Here is a 26047-nt window from a genome sequence, read left to right on the forward strand (position 1 = left end):
TCTCTAGTCATATTGCCTGACAAGAACAAGAACTCAAAGAAGTCTAGGGATAATCATCAGATAATCGTGTATCAGAGGTATAGTCAGTAGTCAAAATGAGCGGACTGTCTCATGGCGGGGATATGTACATATCACGTGAGGACGTGTCGAGCGCGTCGGCGGGCAGTTTTAGTACTGTTACTACTGTACAGAGTACAGCACTCGCAGCGTCGGCCCCCACCAACGCGAGCTATAAGTCCGCCATACACGGTGTAGGTACGAGTTCAATGAATTTAACCAGAAAACAGTATAGATATCCCAAATTCAAGAATTTCATACAAAGAAGAAAAGTACCAAAATATAAATAATGTAACGTTAGAAATCGGCGAAAAAGAAGACTGTCAGTCGGGGCAGCTCGTGCCGGACGGACTAGATCGGCCGAACCACACCGGGCGGGTCTTAGTAGTGTTTAGTACAACGCCTGCACGTCGTCCGCGTCCACATCGCGACGCGATTAGATGAAGCGCTTCTTTTTCCTCACCCGTTGTCTGAGAAGGAAAAAAAAAAAAAACCACTACTCCCTCCCCAAGAATTGAATTCCGATCAGACTTCCCTCCCAATGTCCCATTTCCTACAATTCTCCTCCTAACTCACGCCCTCTTCCCCTTCCCCTCCTAATCCCTCCATGTTTCGGGCCTGATACTCCCCGAAACCCGCCATGTCTGATCCCGAGCCCTCTGTGACGACCTTCTCCTCGTCCCCGCCGTTGTCCACGCAGACATCCGAATCTGCGGCTGCCCTTAATTACGCATTTTTGGTGCACTCCCAAAAAACCCTCACCCAGAACCTCCCGCCGCGGGTGGACAACAAATTGCTGGCACGGCAGAAACGTCGTCGGACAAGGTAGGCTCCAAAGTTGATGCTGTCCCCGCCGATCCCGCTATAGATCGCTCACCCACGCGTGTCTTGTTCTTATAGCCCGGAAGACCATGCCGTTCTTGAAGCCGAGTATCAACGCAACCCAAAGCCAGATAAGACGGCTCGTGCCAATATCGTCAGTCGTGTTACGTTGGGGGAAAAGGAAGTCCAAGTGCGTATTTTGAGAAGTCCGACATTTTTAAATGACGCGTCTCCTGACCAGCGTTCTCTCTCCCACTCTCCAGATCTGGTTCCAAAATCGCCGCCAGAATGACCGTCGGAAGTCCAAACCTCTGCAGCCCCACGAACTACTTGCCCCGCGGGTTGGTGCGGACGCGTTGAAGCAGACTTCTAGTGATGACAACGGGCCGTCGGAGCCTGGGTCATCCAGCGGGAACGAGCAAAACGATGACTCCATTGTCGACCATAATCCAGGGATCCAGTGTTCGGACAATGGCTCTTTAGGGTCAGATGGGGCGCACGCGGATAGGCACGAGGGAGAACAGCCGCTATTGAGCTCCCAAACGAGCCTGGCGACAACAACAGAGATACATGGGGATTCCAAACAAACCACCAGTGAAGCTCCAGCAGTGCCGGAAGCGCCGCAGTCACAAGACAGCTCGCAGCAAGACGAACTACAGCCACATTCTGCGAAGCGGAAACGGTCCGCCACAAACCTTCGGGAAGAGATGCTATCAGGACCAGTCATGTCAACACCGGATGGGGCGCAGCATGTGAAATCGCCTCCATCCTTGCGGATATCCATGTCATTCGATGGAGAGGCCATGGTGCGGAAGGAGGGAGAATTGACGCCGTCACCTCCTAAAGGGCGAAATGCACTCCGCATCGCTATGTCCTCGGACGGAAAGGCCGTGATTCGGGCGGATGGCGAGCCGTCCCCATCGAAAAACCGCATTTCGATGTTCTCGTCGCGGAAGCCTCGTTTTGCAGGGCTCCGAAGGAGCAACAGTGCCGTGGTCCTAGGGACGCCCCGATCGGCTCCGGAAAAAGAGCGGCCCTTTGGCAGATCGCGGGACCCCCGGAACTGGGAATCATTCGTTGATACAGATGCACGAAGCGCCCTGTCAACCCCATCTGGTTCTCAGAGTACGCCGAATACTGGCTCTCCTGGCCTTTTCCGGTCTGGTAGCCAGCGTTCATTGACCCGAAGCTTCTCAGGGAGACAGAACAACTCATACGCCTCGGAATACCTCAATACCCCGGTTCCGCAGGAGGCAAGGGAGAAGCGGCGGAAGATCTCGCGCACCGTCTCATCTCTGGGCCGACTGGAAACTGGTCGGAACGCGCTGCACGAGAACCCTACACCCTATTCAGTGAGAGCCTCAAAGATCCTTGGAAATATCTCGAAAGACGATGAAGACCTGGAATTCCATGGCGACTCCGACAAGGAGAACTGGGTTCCTGGAACCCGGATGTCTCATATCCGTCGGCAGGGTTCGAACAAACAGACCCAACGCCCGGCCCTCCGGGAAGCGAACGGACGGGAGAACAAATTCAACAAAAGCTTGACGTCAGGAAAACGCTCTCGTCTTTCCCAAGCATCCCAGCGCAAACTGAACCTCAACCAGGGGAAGGACGTCCCTGGCGTGGACCCCGACGTATCTGCCTTCATGGCTGGCGGGGGCAGCGCGAGCCAGGACGAAGACCTCGATTGCATCCAAGGGCTATTATCACTCAGCCAAGGCGCATGGCGATGAGATACGAGGTCTCCCAAGTTCCTCTTCAAGATGGTGCATTTCCTATGTTCGTTGGTTTCTTTTGTCTCATATCCCTTTCTTTTGTCACTTTGTTGGAAATTCGCACGCAAGCAAGCAAGCGGTGTTGCGTGTATGACATGTGAGTGATGCTCATCTTATGATGATTCAACTTTTCTGTATCCTACCAGCCGGTCGAGCTCTTGTGTGTATCGATGTATACATGGATCCCACGTGCCCTTGTGCTGGCTATCATGTTGATGATAAAACTATGTCTAGAGAGCTAGTGGCATACATACCTAGACACCCTGGAAGACTCCGGGTTAATACAGCAAATTAAGCCATACACAGCCACTTCATATGGGACCGGCACTAGAAATGCTCCCTCAAAGTATAAATAGAATATAGTCAATCCATTAAGATTATCTGTCAGTCAATGAGGATCCACAGGAACATGGTTGAATTGGTGACGGACGGAGGAGCGGCCACACGTGGGTCGGTGGAGGGGCGACAGGCGATGAATAATACCACTGAGAGTGGATGCATGTACAGTATGTATCCCTCCACTTCCGTCCCTCACTAACAACTGGTGGATATATAGATATCCTTGGTCTCTTTGTCACCGGTGACAGCAAATAAATATACCTTTGTGCTTGTAAGTGGGCTCCATTCTTACCATGGCATTGCAACTTTGAATCTTGCTTGCCATTAACAACAAAAAAGGAGGGGGAAAATTGCACGTCATTCATATGTTATAATGACAGAAGTTTCTGTACCTCAAAGCTAACCATTCAACAGGAAATTTTGGGATATTCTCAACTTATACAATCTTTTGTTCAGTAACATTCTTTGCTCTATACCTACCGAATTCTGCTCTTTCTTAAAAAGCTTCGCGCAATGGGTAGCATTAGTCCCCATGTGGCAGTCATAGGGGCCGGGTTTGCAGGTCTCAGATGCGCCGACATTCTCGTCCAAAATGGAGCCAAGGTGACCATCTTCGAGGCACGGGATAGAGTCGGAGGCAGGGTGGGTTTCTCTAACTACCTTTTGCTTAAGAAGTCGCTGCTGATGCCATGCAGGTTCACCAAACGCAGATCCACAAACACACTATTGATCTGTATGTATTGCTTCTGTTCCCTGAGCTGTACACATTATATATGTCCGTTTCTCAGAACACACTGACATTTTGAAGCGGTCCCAACTGGATTCATGGCACTGGAACAAACCCGATGGCCACTCTTGCAGAAACCACCAACACCACTACCACCGATTTTGAGGAGGAGCTGCTTCTTATCGCCGCAGACGGGAAGCCAGTTAGTCGTGCTGTTGCCAACAAGATATCAGAGTTTTTGTGGGCCTCCATCGAGGAAGCTTTCGAGTATAGTAACGCCCACAAAGACACGATCTCCCCGGATAGGAGCCTGCTCGACTTCTTCCAAGAACGAGTCGACGGATCAGATTTCACTCCGGAGGAAAAGGAGCTGTTCATCGAGACCAGCAGAATGTGGGGTGTGTATGTAGGTGACGGCGTCGATCGACAGAGCTTGAAGTACTTCTGTCTAGAAGAATGTATCGACGGAAGTATGTATAATCCTGCACCCCCTTCCTTGTATACATATACTGACACTCTCAGACAACTCGTTCGTGGCGTCCACGTACAAAGCAATCCTAGAGCACGTTTCCAAGGCCGCTCTCCAGCACGCGGATCTCCGTCTGAACCAGCCAGTCGTCAAAATCGAATCTAAACCTCGCGCAGACGGGACTAGCTCCTCGCGCAATGTATGGCTTACCACCGCAGCCGGAGAGACAGCTCGATTCGACGAAGTGGTAGTGACCGCCCCGTTGGGCTGGCTCAAGCGCAACAAAGCCGCCTTCGTTCCAGAGCTGCCTCCACGTCTCACCCAAGCCATCGACAGTATCTCCTACGGCCGACTCGAGAAAGTCTACGTCACCTTCCCAACAGCCTTCTGGCACACAAGCAACACATCGGCCACCACCAACAGCAACAATCCCGCCACCAATGCCACCTTCGTCCAATTCCTCGACCCCAACTACACCACACGCCCCGGATCCATAACCTGGAACCAAGAATGCGTCTCCCTCGCAGCCCTCCCACCCCACTGCGCCCACCCAACCCTCCTCTTCTACACCTACGGACCCTGCGCAACACACATCGTCTCGAACCTAACCAACCTACCCCCCACCTCCCCAGAATACCACACCTACCTCGACACCTTCCTCCACCCCTTCTACTCCCGCCTCCCAAACTACACCGCCTCCTCCCCATCCTGCAAACCGCTCGCCTTCCTCGCCACCCAGTGGCAGAACGACCCCTACGCCGGAAACGGCTCCTACTGCAACTTCCAAATCGGCCTGCAGCAAGGCGACCGCGACATTGAGGTTCTGCGCGCCGGGCTCGGCGCAGACAGAGGCGTGTGGTTCGCGGGCGAGCATACCGCGCCATTCGTAGCTGTCGGGACAACTACGGGCGCCTACTGGAGTGGAGAGCGCGCTGCGGGCCAGGTTTGTGAGCTTTATGGGCTTGGGAGGCTTGGTTTGGGTGTGTTGAGGGATGATTCTTTGCCGTCGGCTGGGGGGAATAAGGGGGATGTTGTTGTTGTTGATGATGATGATAATGTTGCTGGTGTTAACTGAGTGGTGCTTGGTTTTGGTTGCTATTTGGGATAAGTTGTTGGATTTTCATTTTTTGATATTGCGCCCCCCCCCCCCCTCGTAACCCCGTAGTTGATGCTCTGTGATACATATATCGTGCTTGGCGATAGTGTAATGTAAGGGGGTGTGTCTGGAATACTAATGCAAACACCGGGTCGAGCATAAATCTACTCCTGATGGTAGGAAGATATATAGATCTGTACAAATCCCCCTCCAAAAAAAAAAAAAAAAAAAGAGAAAGAAAAGCCCTAATACGATAAGCATTATGAGGTTATAGAAAATGCACTCAACCACACGCTACCAGCTAGCTATTTACAGCCAGAGAATCAACAGGAAAAAAGATAAAAACCCAATAAAACAAATCAAACCTGCACCGTAGTAATGCAAAAATACAAGGCACCCAACTTGACGCGCAAGTCCAACAAAAGATAAAAAAATGGTCCAACTGGGGAATCACAAAGTCTGACATACTTGCAAATGATGAAATGAAACAGAAAAAAGGAGTAAAGCAATTAGAAACAGATAGCCGGCGCCTTCCTGGTGCGATTCAAGAAAAGCAGAATAATTGAAACTGATCAAGGCGGTACCGAGGGTATCCACGAGCCTGCGCGACCCTCGACATAATGCGACTGGGGTTCAAGGTGTGAGTTTAATGGGGGTGGCCCGGTGTGGAGGTTGCCCGTTTAGAAGCTATGCAGGACGCATAGACAGGTTGGGTATGTCCCTTGCGTAGAACAAGCCAAGGGCAGTACAGTACAGCCCGAAGGCAGAGTACAGAGCCAAGAGACAGCGATTAACTTTCACGTATACGCGCGAAAATAGAGTCGTTGCTCGACATCAGCTGACAAGGGTGAAGCCGACACCGAGCTTGTGCTTCAGGACGAATATTGGAACAATCCAGCGCAGAGGTTGTAGAGACCGTGGTTCTGCCGGTATCAATGGGATGACAGGGCACTGAGATGTTCATTTGGAACCGCCCATTCCAGTCAGTCTTCCCAAATAGTTTCTAGATCAAGGTCCTGACGACGTTCGGCCCCGCAGACACTCCAACGCTTCCTCTTATCACCCCTCACACCGTAGCCTCCTGACCCGGCTCGTAGACCGGAGAAGGAGTTTGAAGGGCCCGATAGATCAGAAGTCCCACGTCTTCTGTTTCCGTTGCCCGTCGCATCAGATTCATCTTCCGTGTCCGCTGCCAATTTCAAGGCTGCAATATGGTCTGCTTCGTCGGCCTCTGCCTCCGCATCGGGAATGTCCGGGATGGTTTCCAACGACGATATACTGGGGCTGCGCGAGCGGAGGCTGGTGGGGGTCGAGGGCATGGAGGAGGCCGACGACGTTGAATATCCTGGAAAGCTCTCGTTGTATCTTGAGTTGAGTATGATTGGGGAAGGATATCCGGACGACGGACTGCCCGAAAACTGGCCAGTTGACGGGTAGAAATGCAGAGGGGATGATGGGCGACGGCGACCCAGACGGGGCAAAGGGGTGGTGGTAGGCGATTCGCCTTGCGTCGAATTCCCACTCATGGTGATGTCGAGTTCACCGTGCTCCGAGATTGTCTCAGAGATATTCAGAGGAATCGTCCTCGCCTCGTGATGGGGATACTCCTCGGGTGTGGTTTGTAGGGGAAAGTGGCGCTTTGTCGAAGAATCAAGCGCATTCTCCGACGCTCCGCGACCCGTGACGAAAATATATCTGCCCCGCGAGTCCAGACCGGGGGACGAATGCGCTCGGGTCATTGGCGGTACGCTTGGGACCCCAGCCAAGGATCGCGACCGAAAATGAGTGCGCGTGAAGGGCAACCGACTCGGGGGGTTGGCCGGCCGGTTCGGGCTGAGAGACAAGGTGATCATGACGTCCTCTGGGCGATCGGTAGTATCTCCAGCTTTTCCCCCGGGAGGGTCGGATGCCACGGAGGACACTGATTCGATCGAATCGGTGGGACTAGGAGGAAGCATGATGCGCTCTGGCGGAGGATTGAACAATTCCATATCCTTCACTCAATCGACCTCATTCCGAGAACCTAATGGACACAGTCCATCTAAAGTTCAACAGCCGACCCACGGCGCGCAGCGTTCCTACCCTGGTGTTGGTGTGGGGACTTGAAGACGAGATCGAGGGAAACCTTCGCCTTTTGGTGAGAGAACTCGACGATTCCACGGGTGTTTGATAGGGTTCGTTGGGACCAGAACCGAACCGTCGGAGACCAAGAGGGATGATCCGGGTCGTGGGATTTAAAGGAGGTTTGAATATAGGAGAAAGGGGTGGGTTGTGGAAAGAGGCGGTTATGGAGAGGAGGGGGCGCGAAAGAAGGGGGGTGATGTTGGTTGATCGAGGGCGGAAAGGGAAAGAGAGGAAAAGTGGTGACCTCAGGCCAAGGGGATTTCCCAAACCAGCCAAAACGAGTCACAGTCACGCTTCCCGGCAGTAAGGGTCATCCGCTCCTTTTGAATTTGCCCGCAAATCTTATTGCTCCAGTCAACCACCACGGAGTAACCTCATCGATTCATGCTTTTTGATCATCCTCCAAATCACTAGTTGGTTCAGACTATTCTAACTAATTCGTGTCGCACTGTTGGCTACTAATCCCTTTATAGTTAATCAGGTAGCTGGGTTCGATGTCGTTGACTGGCATGTGGTCTCGTCCTTCCAAACCATTGAACCAACGGTCAGAAACGTGGTGCAATGAGGGAATAGAATGGAGAGATCGGAGTCGTTGATAGTGCACCAAGACAGTCCCTGGTTCTGGCCCGATCCAGACATTTCGAGATTCCAGATTCGACCGAAACTAATGTACGTCCTGCACGAATTGACTGGACAGATGGCAGCTCGAACCCACCAGGTACTTTTGCCACATGGGTAGTTCCAGTTCACCATCTGATATGCCACTCTGGACCTTGGTGTATCTTGTCAGCAAATGCTGTTGAATGCGAGTTGCGACGGAGTAAGGAAGCGACAATGGATCCACCCCTGCGACCTCGGCTATAAGGGGTTGGCGTTAATCTTCCATCAACCACAGCCATACAACCCAGGCTATTGCAACTAGTTCCAACTAACTCTCATTGGTAACGGATTCTATTCGTTGAACTAAATCACATGCCTCGGTGGGAGTCACATTGAGAGGGCCGAATAGAAGCAAGACGGATGAACGGCCTTATCGGACTGGAACACATCACATTACTGCTAGTAGGTACTATATACAGCGGCCAGGGGAGGGCTGACGGCCTCCTTGGACACATCGAAACATTAGATAATCGGTAAGATGACCACGATGCGGAAGATGCATCGATATCAGAGGACTGCGCAGACAAAAGGAAAATGTTGAAAAGAGAATGAGATTGAAGAGACACCCAAGATCCATCTGTGTTATTAAACGGATCGGAACGGAGGTCTCAAGTGGAATGGGCTCTAATGGCCGTCTTCTTTGCACATCTTGGACACGCATTTGCGCTCATAGATCTCTCGCACCGGATCTCCGTGGTGGTCCTTGACCACCCACTCGCCGATTCCGTACTTCTCGGGAGCGAGCTTGACTCCACGCCCACCTCCGCCAATGATGAGATTGCCAGGGCGGTAACCCTCGTTCGCCATCATCCGGCGGATGGCGGACACATGGATCTGCGCCTCTTTGGGGATATCGCGGACTTCTCCACAGGGCAAGGGCCATGAAATCGGCTTCCAGGATCCATCTTCTTGAAGGTCCATGCGCCGGAAGGGGAGGTATTCCATAATCCGCCAGGTGATCACCGAGAGCGCCGGCAGACCATTGCCGAAGGACAGACAGTCATGCAAAGTGCCGACTGTGCTGGAACCATGGAGGGCATCTAGAAAGTTACTGCTCGCCTTGGACCGCTGTTTTGCGTCCGTGTCGGTGACCTTGAAGGTGGGATATCCGTTTTCATGGGCTCTGGTGTTCGGGCCGTACTCCTTCTCATGGCCTAATCCGTTTTGATTCCAGTGGATGTTCCCTCGAATGGGAGAATAGTCACCGTCAAATTCCTCGGAACATTCAAATTGCTTGACCTTGAGGGGGTCGAGCTGGAGACCGGCCTTTTGGGCCTCCTGGACCATCCAAACTAAGGGAGCGTGGCTGAGAGGCCATTCTTCGCCCTCTTCCAGTTTCCAACCTCCACCGATATCCGCGTGGGCGCCGGGAAACCACACTTCTTGGATATCCTGGGGGCTTGCCTCATCATCGTCGCCTTGCCGTCCGTCGCCGGGAATCTGCACGGAGAGTCCCGAGTGCCCGCTTCGGATCGAAGTTAAATCCTCCGTAGAGCCGGTCAGCATCGGGACGGCGAGGCTGATTTGGCGAGCCTTGTTATTTTCCTGGGAGCAATGTCCGCTTCGATAGAGCGAAGGCGTCTCCTCCTTTTCTGCGCATGCCGGTCCGTGACTTCCATCCTCCGGGGCTTGCGCGCCGTCGACCACAATCGCGGGAACATTGTCGGGCTTTTCTGAGCCACGGCGAAGTGGGTGCAGATAATGACGTCTCCAATCATGATGATGTCTTTTTTTGTTCATACATGGCTTCACTTCCGAGATAAGGTCCTGCCGGAACTTTGCCCGCCGCTCGTCAATACCCACTGCATGTCGAATGACCTTGGCTGAACTGCGAGCAGTGTACGGAAACTTGCTTCTCTGCATCCAGGCCGACTCAAACCTTGGCACGCTGTTGACCGTGTCAAACAGACCCATGAATTTGATCCTCGTAATCGGCCGACTGAACGTTTCGCGGAAAGCCTTCATATATTTGAACAATTTCCGCTTCTCCTCGTGATCTCCCTCGGTATCGTCGCGACGTTGCTGCCACTTGGCAAACGTCTTCCATGCGAACCGAGTCAGTTCCTCATTGCCCGCTTCCAGAAGACCGATATAATCGAGCATTTCAGCGAGGAAGCGTGCAATGTAGGCGCCTCGGCTGAAGCCAATAAAATATATCTCGTCGCCTGGCTGATAGTATCGCATGAGGAACTTGTATCCTCCCATAACATGTTGATCAAAAGAGGATCCGACGGCGGAGTCCTTGGCCTTCATATAAGCGGACTTGATCCGTTGGAATCGGCCAGTGCTGGAGAGATTATTGGTAGTCACGTAGGTTCCAATTCCTGGTTGATAGTAGTGGAATTGATGGCTTTGGCTACGGTCCAGCATCTGTTGATTACGAAAAACCACTTCCATCAGCAAGTCTGCTTGTATGGACGGACGATACGTGTCGCTCCCCTCCCACTTTTCTATGGGAACCACTTCTACCTAGGGATTGACTTACTCGGAAAATCTTTAGGACATTACTGTCGCTTTCATCTCCCTGGAATTTATTCCCGGTACCGTCAAAACACAGGACAAAATGCCTGGGGATGGGCGCCGGTCCAAACGCCGTGGGCTCCGCCATTGATGCCGTATTCAAAGTCACGGAATAGTTATACTACCGACAGTGATCCCTGGATAAGGGATGAATTGTGGTCGAAGAGGCGCGAGGAATGTCTAGGGTAGAATCCCGGGAACCTAAACGTCTAGGCCCCTTTGGTGGGGGGACAGCCTATATACACGGTCGCCGAGAGAATGATAGACAACCAAGACTTGAGAGCCCTGAGCAAGCAAAGCGAAAAAAACAAAAAAAAAAGGAATTATGAAGAATGCTTCAGCCAATCCAATGATAGTCAACGCCACGGTTCCAGTCACCCAAGGGGCTTCTCAAGGGCTATTATGACCGGTGGAACAAGCAGGAGGACGAGAGAGCAAGGATAGTAGCGAGTTTGATAGTGCAGTTACCCACCGCCCCCTTCTCTGGAATGCGAAGATCAGCGTCGATTTTCGAATTGGATACGTCAAGCTCCGATTGTGCTGGGTACATCAGAAGATGGTTGGTCGCATCAGTCGAGTCAGTCCTCATACTCTCGCCCTAATGGGAAGATTGACAAGACTTCGCCGCAGTTGTCGGTGGGTCCATCTTTTATGTGCTTTCGCTCTTTGCTTTTTTAATTCTCTATCCGAGAAAGGACAAACGTACCTTTGGGGGGGCGAACTACTCTCAAACTGGGGCGCTAGCCCCCAAATCACGACTCTAAAACAATCACACAGCGCTGATGGATGGTGTCTATTGCTCGATCGGCGCATCCACTATCTCAAAGATCTATACGTGCTAGTTGGGTGGACCTGCACATTCTAGTCAATGTGCGAGTACGAAAAGCGAAGTGACCCTCGCTTTTACTCGGGTGTGAGGGGAGGGTTCAGCTTGTCTTCTGTGTCACTCAGCAATCAGCATCCTTCCTTAGGCTTTTACATTTGTGGATTATCCTATTTCAAACCGAGGAACTTGAGAGGGGAATGATACCTCGCCATGTGGCAATCTCAGCAACGAGACGGCAGTCCCGTCTCTTCCGTCCCGGACAATCCAGTCCGTGTCTGGTCCCTGTGGGCCCAAGTTGACACCAACATGGCTGACGGGTCTACCCTCACGCCTGCGTATACTAGCATAAAATATCTACGAGGACCAACCTTGTGTGTCTTCTGGGTTGACTTCCAGGGCGAACCGAGCTGACACCGCGGCGCCAAGATGCAAGGCCATGGAATGTCTGAGATCAGAATAAACTTTGGTTCGGTATCAGCACATCTGGTAATAACTGCCGAGGATCCATAGCTTTGACGTAAGGGAGGACGGCAGCGAGATTACGCCTAGAAGCTGGGGAAGAAGTCCTCGTCTTCGGACCCCCTCACAGAACACATGCATGAATGCGCAAAGGAAAAAAAAGAAAAATGAGAGTATAAAGACAGGAACAAACAACTGATAAGATGATACTCATTGAATCAAGAAAAAAACAGATTTGAGGAAGACAGGGGCTGGAAGAGAGGTCAATCTGAGGTGTGGACCTGTCCAATGTGCAATACACAAGGACAATTATTGAAATATGTATAGCCTACGGCACTAAGAAGTAGCTCGCCCGAGAACAAGGCATTATGGTCATAGCTAACACAATCGGTAGAATAGTCTCTGCCTTGATCGGCGAGTGAGTGTATCTTGAAATCTTCAGTATTTGGAATCTAGTTTGGGACTAAACTAGGGCAACTCCACCGATTCGGCCTGAGGTCCTCCACGAACCATTCGGAGACAGTCGATCCTTTCTTTAGGTTCCGATCCCTTCCTTCCCTCATCTCTCCTCACTCTCCTCACTGCTCTATCTCTAGGCCCGCCTTACTGCTCGCGCACTCACGAAAGAATGATCTAAGAGCTCCACCATGCTCGAGAGTCTCTCTCAGGACTTGAATCCACTTTCCTGCAGGATCCCCATCGACCATCCGATCAATAATTTCCCTCCTGCAGTCTCGTCCAAACAAGAGCCCGTCCCCTCCATGAACAGTGCCCGATCTTCCTTTGATTGGAATGCGCCATGAGGAGCACAAATGGGTGGGTGACCAGACTTTTGGGTCTTGGTCAAGGCAGCGCATTTGGTTCGATTTTTGACTTCCTGGCTCGTGCTGATGGCCCCGAATAGTCCAGGTGCAGAAAGCATGGGCGTCCCAACCAGTCCATCCCAGGCGCTCCGTTCTTCCTCCGATATACTTTCTGGTCCCTTGTGAATGGTTTTGCCACGAGGTAGGTATATTACTGTAAATTTGATTTGATTGCCAATGTTTGACTCCGTTGCTCACTTGGGTAGTTGTTCCCCGAAGATCGATCAGGCTTTGTTCGGATTGGCACTTACCGGTGATAGTCCGTTCGTGACGGACGCCATTGTTCGTACTATGGATCATCAGCCAATCCACATCAGGTAAATGCAAACATATGGCGTTTCCGTGGCTGGGAGGTCGGGATTTTTACCTCCCTTCTTTCCTCCTCTCTCCTTCCTTCTTACATTTCCTCTCGTTTTTTTTTTTTTTTTTTTAATTTTTGTTGTTGATTATCGAGTCTACGCTTCTTTTCCTCGAAGTTTGATTATCATGGACATAGAAAATATAGAGAGGATGTTTGTAAGGGGCAAACTTTGTTTTGCGATAGAAAGTGCCCTTGCGCTCCCTTGGAAGTCGCAGACGAGTCAGTCAAACACTCCGGGTGGACTAGTATGTAGCTGGGGTTCCTTCGAGATGGGGCCAACATGGTCCGTCCTTACGCGCGTGGGCTTCCTGTCTTGTTTTCGGAATGGACAGTCACCGATCAGGCTCCACTCAAATCTCAGCGAGTGGGGTTTGATGGGGATACGGCCACTACACTACTGGGTACTAATGCTCTCGACCCTCCATAGTCGATTGGCTTCAGCTCGCCTCCACGCGTGAGTTCGAGAGTCCCTTGTACGACGTGCCAAATCAGTGGGGATGAAGACCTGACACCCGTGTATTGAACGAGGCTACACAATCGGTCAAGTTAAACGCTGCGTTGGAACGCACTCTTGGCTGATGGCTACCGCAACATCACCGGTAGAAAAGCCAATAGTTCGGTACTGCCTGGCCCCCAGAGCTTGGGCCAGTTGCAATATGAGCGAATGATTGGTACCTGGCCTCGGGCCTTGACACCCGACAGGTGGAGAGAGGACTGCCGTCCCAGTCCTAATGTTTATCATCTTGGCATCGATTCAGGTTCAGGCCTGATGGTTGCGTGGTGTTCGAGAGCGGTTCAGTTTTCCTCCAATCGATCAGCCCGAAGCCGATTTTACTATTCAATTGGTTGTTTCGTAATAAGTCAATTTCCCTTATTGTTATTTCAATTATTACGGTATTTCCTTTTGGGTAGTAATTTTGTTCCCCTTCACAGTATTTGTTCTTTTCCCCGTGCATCTCAAGATGCTGCACCCTGCAATGCAGCATATCCCTCGTACAGTCTTGTGGATTCGGACTGATATTTTAGGGCTCAGGTGGCCTCGACCCGGATCGCCACTGAACGCAGAGTTCCTCTGTAAATGAGGCTGAACAATGCTCATGCGAGATAATTCCTTGGGCTAGCCTGGTGATCTCCACTCCAGCGCAAGTTTTAGCGAAGATCGTCCACCTACCAGCAGCTCACTATTTGGGCGGGTCGAAGCTGGCTTGGAATAATAGAAAGAATGGGTGCGATTGTCGCTGGCGCCTCCTCGGTACTTGGAATCAAGCCCCTTATGCAACATATATCAACAAATATTGCCATTTCTGTCAATTGCATATGGTGGGTGGGGATCCACATCTGAGTTGACTCCAGGGTGACCGATCGAGTACTTTTCTTATTAAAGGGCTTGAAGTCAATCGTGCTCACGTCAACTTGTTTATTTTCCTCCTCTTTCTTGGCTCGTTGGCTGCTTCCTTCACCTGGGCTTTTTAAACATATCTCTCCTTCGCCCAATCTTCCATATTTACCTCGTTCATAGTACTATTTGGTCTACATAATATCCGCCAACATGTTGCGGAGGTTTTCTACTCAATTCAAGAAGTCGAAGGACTCAAAAGCCGAAGGTGAGCCGAAGCAGAATGGCACCAAGGCCGGCAAGCGCCAGTCCAAGATGATGTCGTCCTCGCCGCCTCCGACGCGCAAGTCTACGGAAGAGAACTGGGAGCGCAGCAAAAGGGGCGCCAACGAGGCCACCAACCCCTTTGAAAAATACTCCCAGGTGCTGCATGCTTCGAAAACCCCATTGCCCGGCCAGACTTCGGATGGCAGCAACGAGGGTTCACCCGGGTTGATGGCGGATTTGAAGACCATGGGCCTTAAGGACATTGGCACATTGAAGGATATGGTCTCAAACATGGCCAGGGGCGAGAAAATACCTGACAAAACTATGCTTATGGAGCGCATTATCCAGGTGAGCTCACACAGTGAACACTATGCGCTCCGTCACCCCGGGACTAATGTAGTGTCGCCTCTCTTTAGGTTGTTTCTAGTCTGCCTGCCCATTCCAAGGCCCGGTCCGAGCTCACCAACCAATTTTTGGATCAACTTTGGGGGTCGCTGCCACACCCCCCTCTCTCGTAAGTTGCCAATGGCCCTTGAGAGTAAGGCGTACCATACTGAGATGAATTGTGACAGTTATATGGGAGATGAGTATGCCTACCGTAGCGCGGACGGCTCTAACAACAACCCCACGCTTCCTTGGTTGGGTGCTGCCAACACACCCTATGCTCGCTCCATCCAGCCGATGACGATTCAGCCCGGCGGCTTGCCGGACGCTGGTCTCATCTTCGATTGCCTCTTCGCCCGTGAAAAGTTTAAGCCAAACCCCAACAACGTTTCCAGTTTATTCTTCAACTGGGCTTCCCTAATCATCCACGGTGAGTCTCTGTTGGACCGTCGATGGACCTATGAGCCATTTTCCTGACGCTTGCAGATATCTTCCAAACTGACTACAGGGCCCCCCACATGAATAAGACGTCCGGATATTTGGATCTTTCTATTCTGTATGGTGATGTACGGAAGGAACAAGACCTTGTCCGGACCCACAAGGATGGAAAGCTCAAGGCCGATTCCTTCTCTGAGCCTCGTTTGCAGGCTTTCCCTGCTGCGTGCTGTGTTCTCCTGGTCATGCTCAACCGCTTCCACAACTACGTGGTTGAGCAACTGGCGGTGGTCAATGAAAATGGGCGCTTTAACAAGCCCGCCGCGCACCTTTCGGAAGAAGATGCTCAAAAGGCTTGGGCCAAGTACGATGAAGATCTGTTTCAGACTGGGCGACTGTATGCACTTGGATATTCCCTACCGGTCCACGAACTTTCTGACAAAAATCTAGTATCACTTGTGGTCTTTACATCAACATCACCCTCTACGATTATCTCCGCACCATCGTCAACCTGAACAGAGTTAATAGCACCTGGTGCTTGGTACGTGGATTATTGGGTAAACACACGCTAGTCGCAAGATCTGACTATTAGTAGGACCCCCGAGCTCAGATGGAGGGCAATGACACCACCCCGTCCGGACTCGGCAACCAATGCTCCGTAGAATTCAACCTGGCCTACCGCTGGCACTCGGCCATCAGTGCCAACGATGAGAAGTACACCGAGAAGATCTACGAGGAGCTCATGGGCAAGCCCGCTGAGGAAGTCTCTATTCCCGAGCTGCTGATGGGCCTCGGAAAGTATGAGAAGGGCCTAAACCCGGACCCTTCCAAGCGCACTTTTGCCCACCTTGAGCGCCAGGAGGATGGAACCTTCAAGGACGAGGATCTCGTGAACATTCTGTCTAATGCAGTTGAGGACGTTGCCGGTAAGTGATTTCCCGCCACGACCGGATCAATGTGGGCTGGCAACTGACCTGTAGTAGGCTCGTTCGGCGCGAAGAACGTCCCCAAAGCTCTTCGGGCTATGGAGATCCTCGGTATTGAACAGGGTCGTCGCTGGAATGTTGGCTCGCTCAACGAGTTCCGTAAGTTTTTCGACTTGAAACCCTACGAATCATTCGAGGAGATCAACTCCGACCCGGAGATCGCCGAGTCGCTCCGCAATCTCTACGATCATCCCGATTACGTCGAATTGTACCCTGGCATTGTTTCCGAGGAAGCAAAGCAGCCAATGATCCCTGGTGTCGGCATTGCTCCCACTTACACAATCTCTCGTGCCGTCCTCTCGGACGCTGTGGCCCTTGTCCGTGGTGACCGTCACTACACTGTAAGTCGACCCTTCCCATGTTGTTGCTCGAATATATCCCTAATGCTACTCAGATTGACTACAATCCTCGCAACTTAACCAACTGGGGCTACAACGAATCTCGCTACGATCTCAACATCAATCAAGGATGTGTTTTCTACAAGCTCGCGATGAGAGCCTTCCCGAACTGGTACAAGTCAGACTCCATTTACGCTCACTACCCCATGACCATCCCCAGTGAGAACAGAAAGATCATGCAGCACTTGGACCGAGAAAAGGACTATTCGTACGATCGTCCCAGCTTTACGCCCCCTCATGCTACTTTGGTGTCCTATCCCAACGTGAAGAAATCCTTGGAGAACCCCAAGGACTTCCGCGTTGTTTGGGGTGGCCTTACGTCGCTCACTTCCGGCGGAGGCGATGGTGACTTTTGGAGCAAGAACCTGGACAACGACCAGTGGAGGAAAAACATCAAGGACTTCTACGAAGCCATCACTGTCAAGTTGTTGCAGGATAAGACTGGCAGACTTGGTAGCATCAAGCAGGTTGACATAATTCGGGAGTAAGTGTGGTACTATCTTCTCTCTTTTCTCGAGAAACTAACTGTGCCAGTGTCGGCAACCTGGCCCCTGTGCACTTTGCCTCCAAGCTCTTTTCGCTTCCTCTCAAGGCGGGGGATAATTCTCGCGGTGTCTTTACCGAGCACGAGATGTTCAAGATTATGGCGGTTGTCTTCAACAGCGTCTTCTTTGACATCGACCCGGCCAAGTCTTTCCAGCTGCATAAAGCCGCACAAGCAGTCTCCGAGCCGCTCGGTAGTATAATCGAGGGCCATGTCAAGTCAATCAGCTCCCCTGGGTTCCTCTCGCGGTTTATCGACAGCTTCAGCGATGGTCACAATGCTCTCAAGGAGTACGGTGACCAGCTGATCAAGAAGCTGTTGGACAGCGGCCTTGATGTCTCGGAAGTGACCTGGTCGCATGTTTTCCCCGCTGCTGTGGCGATGTCGCACAACCAGTCTCAGATGGTAGGATTTACCCTTCGGACCTTTCGTTTCTGCTTGCTATATACTTTTGTATCTTATGATACACGACTGACACTTCCCAAAGTTCACCCAAATCATCGACTACTACCTCTCCGACGAGGGCAAGAAACACCTCCCCGAGATCAACCGCCTATCCAAGGACGACACCAAGGAAGCGGACGAGAAGCTGATGCGCTACTGCTTGGAAGCCTTCCGCCTCAACGGAACCTTTGGCTCGTTCCGCGAAGCAGAGGCAGACATGACCCTCAACGACGAGAGCGGCCCAATCAACATTAGAAAGGGCGAAAAGATCTTCGTTGGCGCTGTACGTCCCCCTGCCCTACTACCCTCGGCTCACCCTCCCATCAACTAACGGATTCCCTCTTACCCCTTTTAGGTCAAAGCCAACCGTGACCCCAACGTGTTCCCCGACCCTAGCGAAGTCCGTTTGGACCGTCCCATGGACTCGTACATCCAGTACGGTCTCGGCCCGCACACCGGCCTAGGCAAGGAAGCCAGCCTGCTCGCCCTGACAGCCATGCTGCGCGTCGTCGGCCGTCTGCAGAACATCCGCCGCGCCCCTGGCCGCCAGGGTGTCTTCAAGAAGATCCCGCGCGAGGGCGGCTACTACCTGTATATGCGCGAGGACTGGGGCAGCTATTCCCCGTTTGCGACGAGTAAGTCTTCCCATTACTATTTTTCAGACCACACAAGACGGCTAACGATATTTTACAGCCTTCAAAATCCACTACGACGGGGATGTCCCTGCGCCTAAGAAGAAGATCGCTTCGTAAAAACAAAACAACAAACAAACATGACGAGCGTTTACTCTTCTAATTGATGATGAAACTGCTGGGCTAAAACTGACTGCTGCTTATTGAGATATCCTGCTTGCTTATTTACGTCGTTGGATTATTCATCCTGTTTTACTTGCGCGTCTTTTGGAGATCACCCACCCACCAGAGAGCAGATTGGTAGTACATCGTCGTCTTCTGGTGGTGAGTTCGTGGGTATTGATTGACTGATAGTTTAATTTATAATTTGGTGCTGCTTACGTGTAGTGATAATGGATGATGTATCTGTCTTTTATAGGATCATGTTTTTGTTTGCTTAATTCATCTTCATTTGTTGGCCCCCGGAGATTACCATCTGTTCTGTATATTAATGCCGTACTATCCTCTTGGATTATTTTACTTACTTTACTGAATGCTTAGAAGTAACGTGCTAAGGTACTTGCATGAAGGAGATAAGACTTAAAAACTATCTACATCTGCTAAAGACCAGTTAGTGGAATGGTTGTCCTGCAAGGTGGCTAGCCAGAAAGACGACCTACATGTAAGTATAGCAGGTGATACCTAAAGAAATGACAATTTACATCCTCGGATTCTCTTATGTCTTGCCAAAATAGTGGCAAACTAGTAATAGCAAGCGATCAATAGTAATCATGTTATGCTATGGCTGTTTCAAAATGTAGAGTATGCCCTCCTTGATTATAGGTACCTAACAATACCACCCTTGGAAAAAGAAATAAAAAAGACATTACTAAATTAAGTATCAATGCATCTCAGTTCCTACCACACCACAACACACCACACCACACAGTCTACCCATCAAGCGAAGAAAACGATCCTGCAGAGCAAGTCTCCAACGGATGTACCACCACGCGGAACGCACCCGACAAAAGAAGGGCGAATCCCGAACAAATCCCCCCCCACGCAGGTGACACCAGAACTTTAACTTCCCTGCCCTGCCCCCTCCCCTACACAAACCACGTTACCCCAGTTATCGTCAAGGGGCAGCGGCGGTGTCACTGTTTCCTGGGAGCTCCTCCTGCGGCTGGCACTTCGACGCAGTAGTAGTACCCGGCTAGGAGGTTGGTGCAGTCGTTGCCGACGGCGGGGTTCCACTCCATGAACTTGCTGACGGTTAGGCTGGGATATTGCGTGGTGATCCCGATGCAGGTGTCGCCTGAGACGGCGGCGTAGTATTTGGAGCAGGGGGCGGCGATGCCCGGTTGGGTTGGGGAGGGAGTGGTAGGGGGGTCTGCTGTGGGAGGAATTAGTATTTTCTTTCCTCCCCTCCTTTCGACCCCGCTTCCTGCAAGCGCAGCAGAAGCAAACAAGGAAAGAAGTATAATGTAAGTAGAAGAAGAGGGGGGGGCGTACGAGTGGGAGCTGGGGCTGTCCCGACGCAGACGTAGTAGCCGGCTAGGAGGACTTGACAGTTGGTCCCGATGGCGGGGTTCCATTTGTAGAATTCGTTGAGGGTGAAGTTGTGGAAATGGGTTTGGATACCGATGCAGGTATCGCCGGTCTTCACCTGGTAGAAGGAGTTGCAGTTTGACGCGACACCGCTCTGGACTGGGATAGGGGCGCTGGCAACTGTGGCTGTGGCCATCTCCATTGTCGCGGCGTCGGAATCCTGGGACGAGCGAGGTCTGGCGACAGCCGCGGCTTGTGTAAGGCCGAGCAGGAAGAGTCCTGCGGGTAGGATCTGGGAGAAGAGCATGGTGGTGGTGGTTGAAGAGTCTGCACGCGGTGATGGCTTGATTGAGTATACTGGAGCGGCGCCGTGGGGGCGCTTTATATGTTCGAAACTCTAGGATATCGCACAACACCTACCTCCCTGCGAGGAGTATCGAATATCCAAACGGATGCTACCGGATCACCGTGTGATCATGACTGTACTTGCTTGTCCTGGTTGGTATCGAACGGGAAGCAAATGTGGCCACATCGGGAACGCACTCGTGTTCAGGCATCCAAGATGAACGAACATACTCAACGAACCCCGCTTCCCATCGGCAACGAGACGGATGCCCATAATGACCCGGTAGTACAAGGATGCCAACGATGCTGGGAACCCCGACTTGGTCCAGATGAGAACGTCCATGACGGCATGTGATGCCTCTCAATTGAGGCAAATCCGAGCTGAGGAAGTCGATCCGTCCACTGGAGAGTAATCTTCACTGCATATTGTCTCTGGTTGAGGATCAATGTCTTAGAAGTGAGAGATGTTTGACAGCTGTGACGAGTCGTATGTTTCACTGTGTCATGCTATTTCATGTACTTGGCTGTACAGCTCTCGAACTACTGTAGCAACCATCCAATGAGCGTGACGCTTGGCGCATAGGGTGTATGCATGAAGAATCCGTGCCAGTCATACCCAGAGTCGGATTGAAGAGGTTCGGAAGAACAAGCTGACATCCTGAGGTGTGATGGAGGAGGAAAACAACAAATAAAAGATGGGACGACGATAAAAATAGAGACGAAGTATACAGGCACACCGCCCAGTATTGCCGTAACTATCCCACCGCCCCAGAATGGTCTCCAAACATCCCCGTCATCATCGGAATTATTGCCCGGCAAGAAGGCATTTAATCGGCCGAGTCAACATCCCAACAAGATGCCCCCCAAAGCAGTCAAGGGCGAATACATCGAAACGGTACATTGGCCAGGAAACACCCACTATACTAGCAACAAGAGTGAAAAACAAAGCAAATTAAACTAACCGACTCACCGACTACAGGACACGGGGAACAAAATCTCCCGCCGGTCCATGATCCACGGAACACAGCACATCATCCTAGGCGGCAAGACCGTTATTCAGGCCGAAGCCGTCATCCGCGGTGACCTCTACCGCGCGTCCTCGTCGTCATCGTCGTCATCATCAGCCGCCCCCGACGGCCAAGCATCCTCATCCTCATCATCCGCGCATTCGCCCTCCGTCGCGATCTCCGTCGGCCGGTACAGCTATATTTCGAAGCAGGCGATCCTGCGCCCGCCGTCGAGGTTGCACCGCGGGGTCCTTTCGTTCTTCCCGCTAAAGATCGGCGACCATGTGTTTGTTGGGGAGAGGGCCGTCGTGGAGGCTGCTACTGTCGGGAACCATGTGCATATCGGGCGGGATGCGGTCATTGGCAGCATGGCTATCTTGAAGGACTTTGCTTATGTGTTGGACGGGGCGATCGTGGCGCCTGGGATGGTCGTGCCTAGTTGGTGTGTGGTTGGGGGTGCGCCGGCGAGGATTGTCGGGGAGGTGGGTGAGGGGTATGGGGTTGAGGGGGCGGAGGGGGGCATGGCGAGGGAGAGGTATCGCTTGGTGGGGAGGGGGTGAAAGAGAGAGAGAGATAGGCGAGGAAGGTTTTGGGTTTTGGATCTTATGGCGTTCGATCATTTATGGTGCGTTTTTCATTGTTTACCTGGGTTCTATCATACGCATTATACCCCCCCCTGGTCCCTTGTGTCTCTTGTGTACATTGATGCCTGCAATACGACTTTGCTTCTCTTTTGATTTGGTTTTTCTCTTGATCCGCACAAAATAGTAATTCCTGTCGTTTCCCAATTATTGTACTGTCTCCTGTAGTAAGTCGACCCTTAGCCTGCCTTGCAAGGGTCAATCGTCCTCTTCATGAAACTATCCTCCGCGGTAAACGCCAGGTCTGCTTCCTCCCGCGCCATGTCTTGGATCCACCGTCCATTCGGCTTGACCTCCTCGGCCTTGGTCATTTTCGACGCCAGATAGAACCAGTTCAGCGCATTGCCGACAGTGCTGACCTCGTCGAAGACATTCTCGCGTGCATACCGGGCCATCCGGTGGTACAGCTCGTCATCCGTACACAGATCATACAAGTGCTTCGCCACGGCTTCGGTATCACCCACGTCGACGAGGAAGCCGTTCTTCTCGTTGGTCACCTGCAAGGGAATACCACCGGCGCGAGTAGCGATCACCGGCTTCCCCTTGTGGAGGGCCTCCGAGACCTTGATCTCAAAGCCCTCGCGGGTGGACAGCTGCAGTGCAACCTTGGCCTTGGACATGAGCGCATTCAGCAGCTGATCCGACGGTCCCAGGCGCACGACGCAAATCTGTTTCGCGAGGTAGGGCACGAATGTTTCGATATGGGCGACCGTGCTGTCGTAGACGATTGCACCGTCCGGATCGTCAACGGAGCCGTGGCCGCAAATGAGGAGCATAGGTGGCTTCCTCGTCGGGTTATTGGCGGCGAAGTGGTTGTAGAACTTGTCGTACGAATCCACAACGTCGCTGATGCCTTTGGATGGATCGAACCGTGCGATCTGGACGATGTACTCGTCTGTAATGTGTTAGCCAACCTGGACGCGGGGTTCTCGCCGTGTCGTTTGGGAGGCTCGGTCTTACCGTCGGGAAAGTTGATGGTGGGCATGCCCGAGTTCCGGCAGACGGCGTTGAAATTGCGCCCGTAAAAGGCTACATCCCAATCATGCATGTGCTTGTTCAACCCGTCGAGCCTGTGGACTGTTAGCTTGCCGTGTGCCTAGCAGGTGGGGGGGTGTCCGTGACAGAGCGATACATACCAGTCAGTCGATGCAGGCATGTAACCCACCTTCTCGTCCGGCACGGTGTGCGGCACGAAGGCACGCACCGGATGGGCGAGGAACACATCCGCCGGCTGGATCTGACTCCAGAGAAATTTCCACGCGTCCGCTTGGGGGCTTCCCTGGGCACTAATTAGATCACTCCGAACCTGGATGTGACTGCGAAAGATGACAGGCCTATCCGGGGCCATTTTCTTGGCGAGAGGGATTAGAGCTGGCATTTGCGGATCGTCGATGATGATCACGTCGGCACCGCCCTTGGACGGATGAAGAAGAGGCCCATTCTCGCGCAGCCAGTACCGCTGCGCGTTCTCGTCAATCCAATCCGTCACGATGTCGTGGTCTCGTTTAGTTAGGCGCTGATCGGGATCGGCGACGCCTTGGAGAATGTTGTGGTTGTTTTTGGTCACACGGAAAACTCCCGGACGTGGCTTGGGTACGTACCTGATGGGGGTTAGGTCAGGAATTTCTCCAAATAGTACCATCGTTAGAGAGGGCATGATCTCACCAGTCAATCCGGGTCCCGAGGTAATGGGAGAACCGGACCAGGGCATGTCTCATCAGTGCCACACCGCCGCCCTGGGGGGTGGCGCTGAAGAAAGCAATCCTGACCTTCCTCTCTTTCAAATCCTTAGCGTAATGTTGGACCGCAGCCCATGTGTTGGCCTCGACGGTCTTTTTAAAATCGTCCAGGCTCGCCAGTTTGACGTGGAATGCAGTGTCCACCTCTACCAGGCCCGCAAACCCGACTTGCAGCAGTGGCTGATTCTCCGGACCAAAGACTCTTCGAGGAATTAGTCTCGGCTTCACCGAAAGGGGCTGAAGCCATCATACCTGACGCATTTGCGGCCCATCGACTCCGCTTGTTCGTCCAAGGTCCGCGTAACCCAACCGTCCCTGCCGCCTGTGTGAGACAGGAAATGCTCCCAGCCTTCTTTGTGATCCTGCGGAAGGACGATGGGAATGACGTCGATTTCCGCCCAGAGACGCGAGCAGAGCGTGGGACATTCCTCGGACAAACGCCTGGGCATGGCACACCCAACGACCTTCTCCAAGTGTCTCTCGCTGAAACTGAACAGCTTCTTCACGATAAAGTCTGTGATCTGGTCGGATACCGTCTGCTTGTCGGCAGCTGGGACATTGTGCTGCAGGAAGTCCAGGAGATATGTGGTATCGCGGATCGCGACAGCGATTGTGGCGCTCCCATCCTCGGATATATCTACTGACAGACCAGCATAAATGGTCTAGAGAACGGAAAGGGGGGTCAGATTAACCGGCCGGAGAAGGACCAAGATGACAAGCATACAGAAGTTGGAGGCGCGTCCCATTGATGCTTGTGCAGGGGAGTCGATAGACGCCGATGCTGGTGCACTGAGGAACGGCGTCGAAAGATAGCTGGGTCTGCCATCTTTGGAAATTGGTCAAGTCGACGAGATGGGATCGAGGAGACACAATAATGCTGTCTGATCGAGAAGAGAAAGCTCTATCGGACTAGAAGCACAATAGAGTGTACGCGAGCCACAGGTCCTACTGGTATCCTTGAGATTCCAGGATCGAAAACAGTCCTACCCAAGTAGGACGACGGAGCTATGGTACGAATGTGGGAAAAGGAAAAGAGAAGGAAAGAAGAAGGGAAGTAGAAGAGGGGAAGGAGGCGACACACAAAGGCACAAACTGTTGTACGAGCAGCATCCAAGTGACTTCACCACTCGGTCTCTGACGTTATCCGGCACCGCAACCGGTGATTCACTCTCCCGGGCCTTGGCCCAAAGAACCTGGTTTACTTCAGCCAGTGTCATTGGAAACCATGAAAACCTGTCATCCCCACAAAGATTAATTATTTGGAGGTGAGTATCGACTTTCTGAACAATCCACCAATGTATCCGACAAGTTCGAGGGGAAGATCTACCCACATTCCGAACCAGATCGCGGCAATCTCCGCCCTCTGCCGGCCCCACGGTAGATCATTCCAACCCTAATCCAGGTCAATCATGCATTTCATGTGCTGTACCTCATTGCCCTGTCCACAGATGGTGGTGGCTCAGCCTATGGGTAAATGATTCCAGTCATGGATCGAATAAATCACTCAATGATATTGTTAAACCGTTATATCAGCCAGATTCGGTTATCCCTATCTGGGTCACCGTTGCTTGGAGTGGCAATAACACTGAGCATCCACATCTCCGTCCATGCTTGTGGTTGCTGCCTGGTATGCCTAGTTCCAGTGGCCGCTGATGTCATAGAAAGGCAGGGTATCCTTGTACGGTATAAATTCCACTTCCCCGTGTCCCGATTCCGCCGCGAGACAAGGTGCTACACCGGATATGCGATTGGCCGCTTCCTAGCTCGGGGTATGGCATTTGGGAAGTAATATGGGCAGTAGGTGGCGGTGAGGACCTGCTGTACGTTCTGGTGAGGGATTTACACCCTTGTCTAGGGTTTGAGCCGTTGTATCTGCAACTCTCCATTATGGAGGTCGACTCAGTTCCAATTATCCCATACAGTCAGGACGAGTACTTTGACTGTCGCTGTCGCTCCGACATAGGTCATACCGCGCTGGTGACTACGGGATGATCCGAAGTGATCATCTCTCTGGAGTTCGATACCACGAATGGCGTGATAGAGACGGCGAGGACAGTCTATTAGCGGTGGAAAGCGTATCACCGACGATAGTAGGTTGAACCAACTGTCTTCTTCCACCAGCATATGGTAGTATCCTCCTCCATTGGCATGAAGGCCCCCTGGGGGTCCTGCTCGTAGCATGATATATGCAGACGGCCCGCGACTTTGACGAGGGATACGCCAAATCGTCTTTCTTCATAATTTTCAACAACACGCAAGAT

General features: G+C 52.1%; 8 protein-coding genes across 8 annotated transcripts; 4 read left to right on the forward strand and 4 right to left on the reverse strand.

Annotated features, from left to right (window-relative positions):
* Positions 1–697: 697 nt before the first annotated feature.
* Positions 698–2933, forward strand: P168DRAFT_323462 (homeobox domain-containing protein; the record flags this gene model as incomplete). The annotated part of the gene is made up of 3 exons (XM_024840693.1): positions 698–882; positions 958–1069; positions 1143–2933. 3 exons carry the CDS (start codon positions 698–700, stop codon positions 2613–2615), a joined length of 1770 nt encoding a protein of 589 aa, XP_024696899.1. The 3' UTR covers positions 2616–2933.
* A 493-nt stretch (positions 2934–3426) lies between these two features.
* On the forward strand, positions 3427–5281 carry P168DRAFT_323463 (flavin monoamine oxidase family protein). Its single transcript, XM_024840694.1, has 4 exons — positions 3427–3638; positions 3692–3729; positions 3805–4193; positions 4246–5281. Exons 1-4 carry the CDS (start codon positions 3510–3512, stop codon positions 5265–5267), a joined length of 1578 nt encoding a protein of 525 aa, XP_024696900.1. The 5' UTR covers positions 3427–3509; the 3' UTR covers positions 5268–5281.
* Positions 5282–6012: 731 nt separating this feature from the next.
* On the reverse strand, positions 6013–7391 carry P168DRAFT_13382 (uncharacterized protein). The gene has a single exon (XM_024832703.1). The coding sequence runs from the start codon at positions 7277–7279 to the stop codon at positions 6272–6274; it is 1008 nt and encodes a 335-aa protein (XP_024696901.1). The 5' UTR covers positions 7280–7391; the 3' UTR covers positions 6013–6271.
* A 1305-nt stretch (positions 7392–8696) lies between these two features.
* On the reverse strand, positions 8697–10680 carry P168DRAFT_262636 (T6SS phospholipase effector Tle1-like catalytic domain-containing protein; the record flags this gene model as incomplete). The annotated part of the gene is made up of 2 exons (XM_024834753.1): positions 8697–10462; positions 10554–10680. The coding sequence occupies 2 exons, from the start codon at positions 10678–10680 to the stop codon at positions 8697–8699; spliced, it is 1893 nt and encodes a 630-aa protein (XP_024696902.1).
* Positions 10681–14650: 3970 nt separating this feature from the next.
* P168DRAFT_262638 (peroxidase/cytochrome P450 family protein) lies at positions 14651–19016 on the forward strand (the record flags this gene model as incomplete). Its single annotated transcript, XM_024834754.1, has 12 exons — positions 14651–15052; positions 15121–15218; positions 15277–15518; positions 15575–15920; positions 15974–16064; positions 16119–16449; positions 16504–16850; positions 16904–17391; positions 17442–17856; positions 17939–18178; positions 18251–18530; positions 18589–19016. 12 exons carry the CDS (start codon positions 14651–14653, stop codon positions 18645–18647), a joined length of 3339 nt encoding a protein of 1112 aa, XP_024696903.1. The 3' UTR covers positions 18648–19016.
* Positions 19017–19660: 644 nt separating this feature from the next.
* On the reverse strand, positions 19661–20361 carry P168DRAFT_277918 (LysM peptidoglycan-binding domain-containing protein; the record flags this gene model as incomplete). Its single annotated transcript, XM_024835639.1, has 2 exons — positions 19661–19899; positions 20019–20361. 2 exons carry the CDS (start codon positions 20359–20361, stop codon positions 19661–19663), a joined length of 582 nt encoding a protein of 193 aa, XP_024696904.1.
* Positions 20362–20882: 521 nt separating this feature from the next.
* P168DRAFT_262640 (dynactin subunit 5) lies at positions 20883–21966 on the forward strand (the record flags this gene model as incomplete). The annotated part of the gene is made up of 2 exons (XM_024834755.1): positions 20883–21294; positions 21379–21966. Exons 1-2 carry the CDS (start codon positions 21256–21258, stop codon positions 21964–21966), a joined length of 627 nt encoding a protein of 208 aa, XP_024696905.1. The 5' UTR covers positions 20883–21255.
* Positions 21967–22226: 260 nt separating this feature from the next.
* Positions 22227–25967, reverse strand: ccg9 (putative trehalose synthase (Ccg-9); the record flags this gene model as incomplete). Its single annotated transcript, XM_024835640.1, has 9 exons — positions 22227–22942; positions 23008–23117; positions 23184–23648; positions 23713–23988; positions 24039–24423; positions 24511–24612; positions 24868–25019; positions 25118–25179; positions 25707–25967. 9 exons carry the CDS (start codon positions 25965–25967, stop codon positions 22227–22229), a joined length of 2529 nt encoding a protein of 842 aa, XP_024696906.1.
* Positions 25968–26047: the final 80 nt, after the last annotated feature.

Source organism: Aspergillus campestris (assembly GCF_002847485.1).
Source record: "Aspergillus campestris IBT 28561 chromosome Unknown P168scaffold_1, whole genome shotgun sequence".
In the NCBI taxonomy this organism is placed as follows: domain Eukaryota; kingdom Fungi; phylum Ascomycota; class Eurotiomycetes; order Eurotiales; family Aspergillaceae; genus Aspergillus; species Aspergillus campestris.

What these genes read in the sequence shown, in the direction of transcription:
- P168DRAFT_323463 (XM_024840694.1), top strand. Translation starts at nt 3,510, where the DNA reads ATGGGTAGCATTAGTCCCCATGTGGCAGTCATAGGGGCCGGGTTTGCA. An exon ending in GGGATAGAGTCGGAGGCAGG is followed by an intron (nt 3,639 to 3,691) that starts GTGGGTTTCTCT and finishes GATGCCATGCAG; the next exon opens with GTTCACCAAACGCAGATCCA. An exon ending in AGAAGAATGTATCGACGGAA is followed by an intron (nt 4,194 to 4,245) that starts GTATGTATAATC and finishes TGACACTCTCAG; the next exon opens with ACAACTCGTTCGTGGCGTCC.
- P168DRAFT_13382 (XM_024832703.1), bottom strand. Translation starts at nt 7,279, where the DNA reads ATGGAATTGTTCAATCCTCCGCCAGAGCGCATCATGCTTCCTCCTAGT.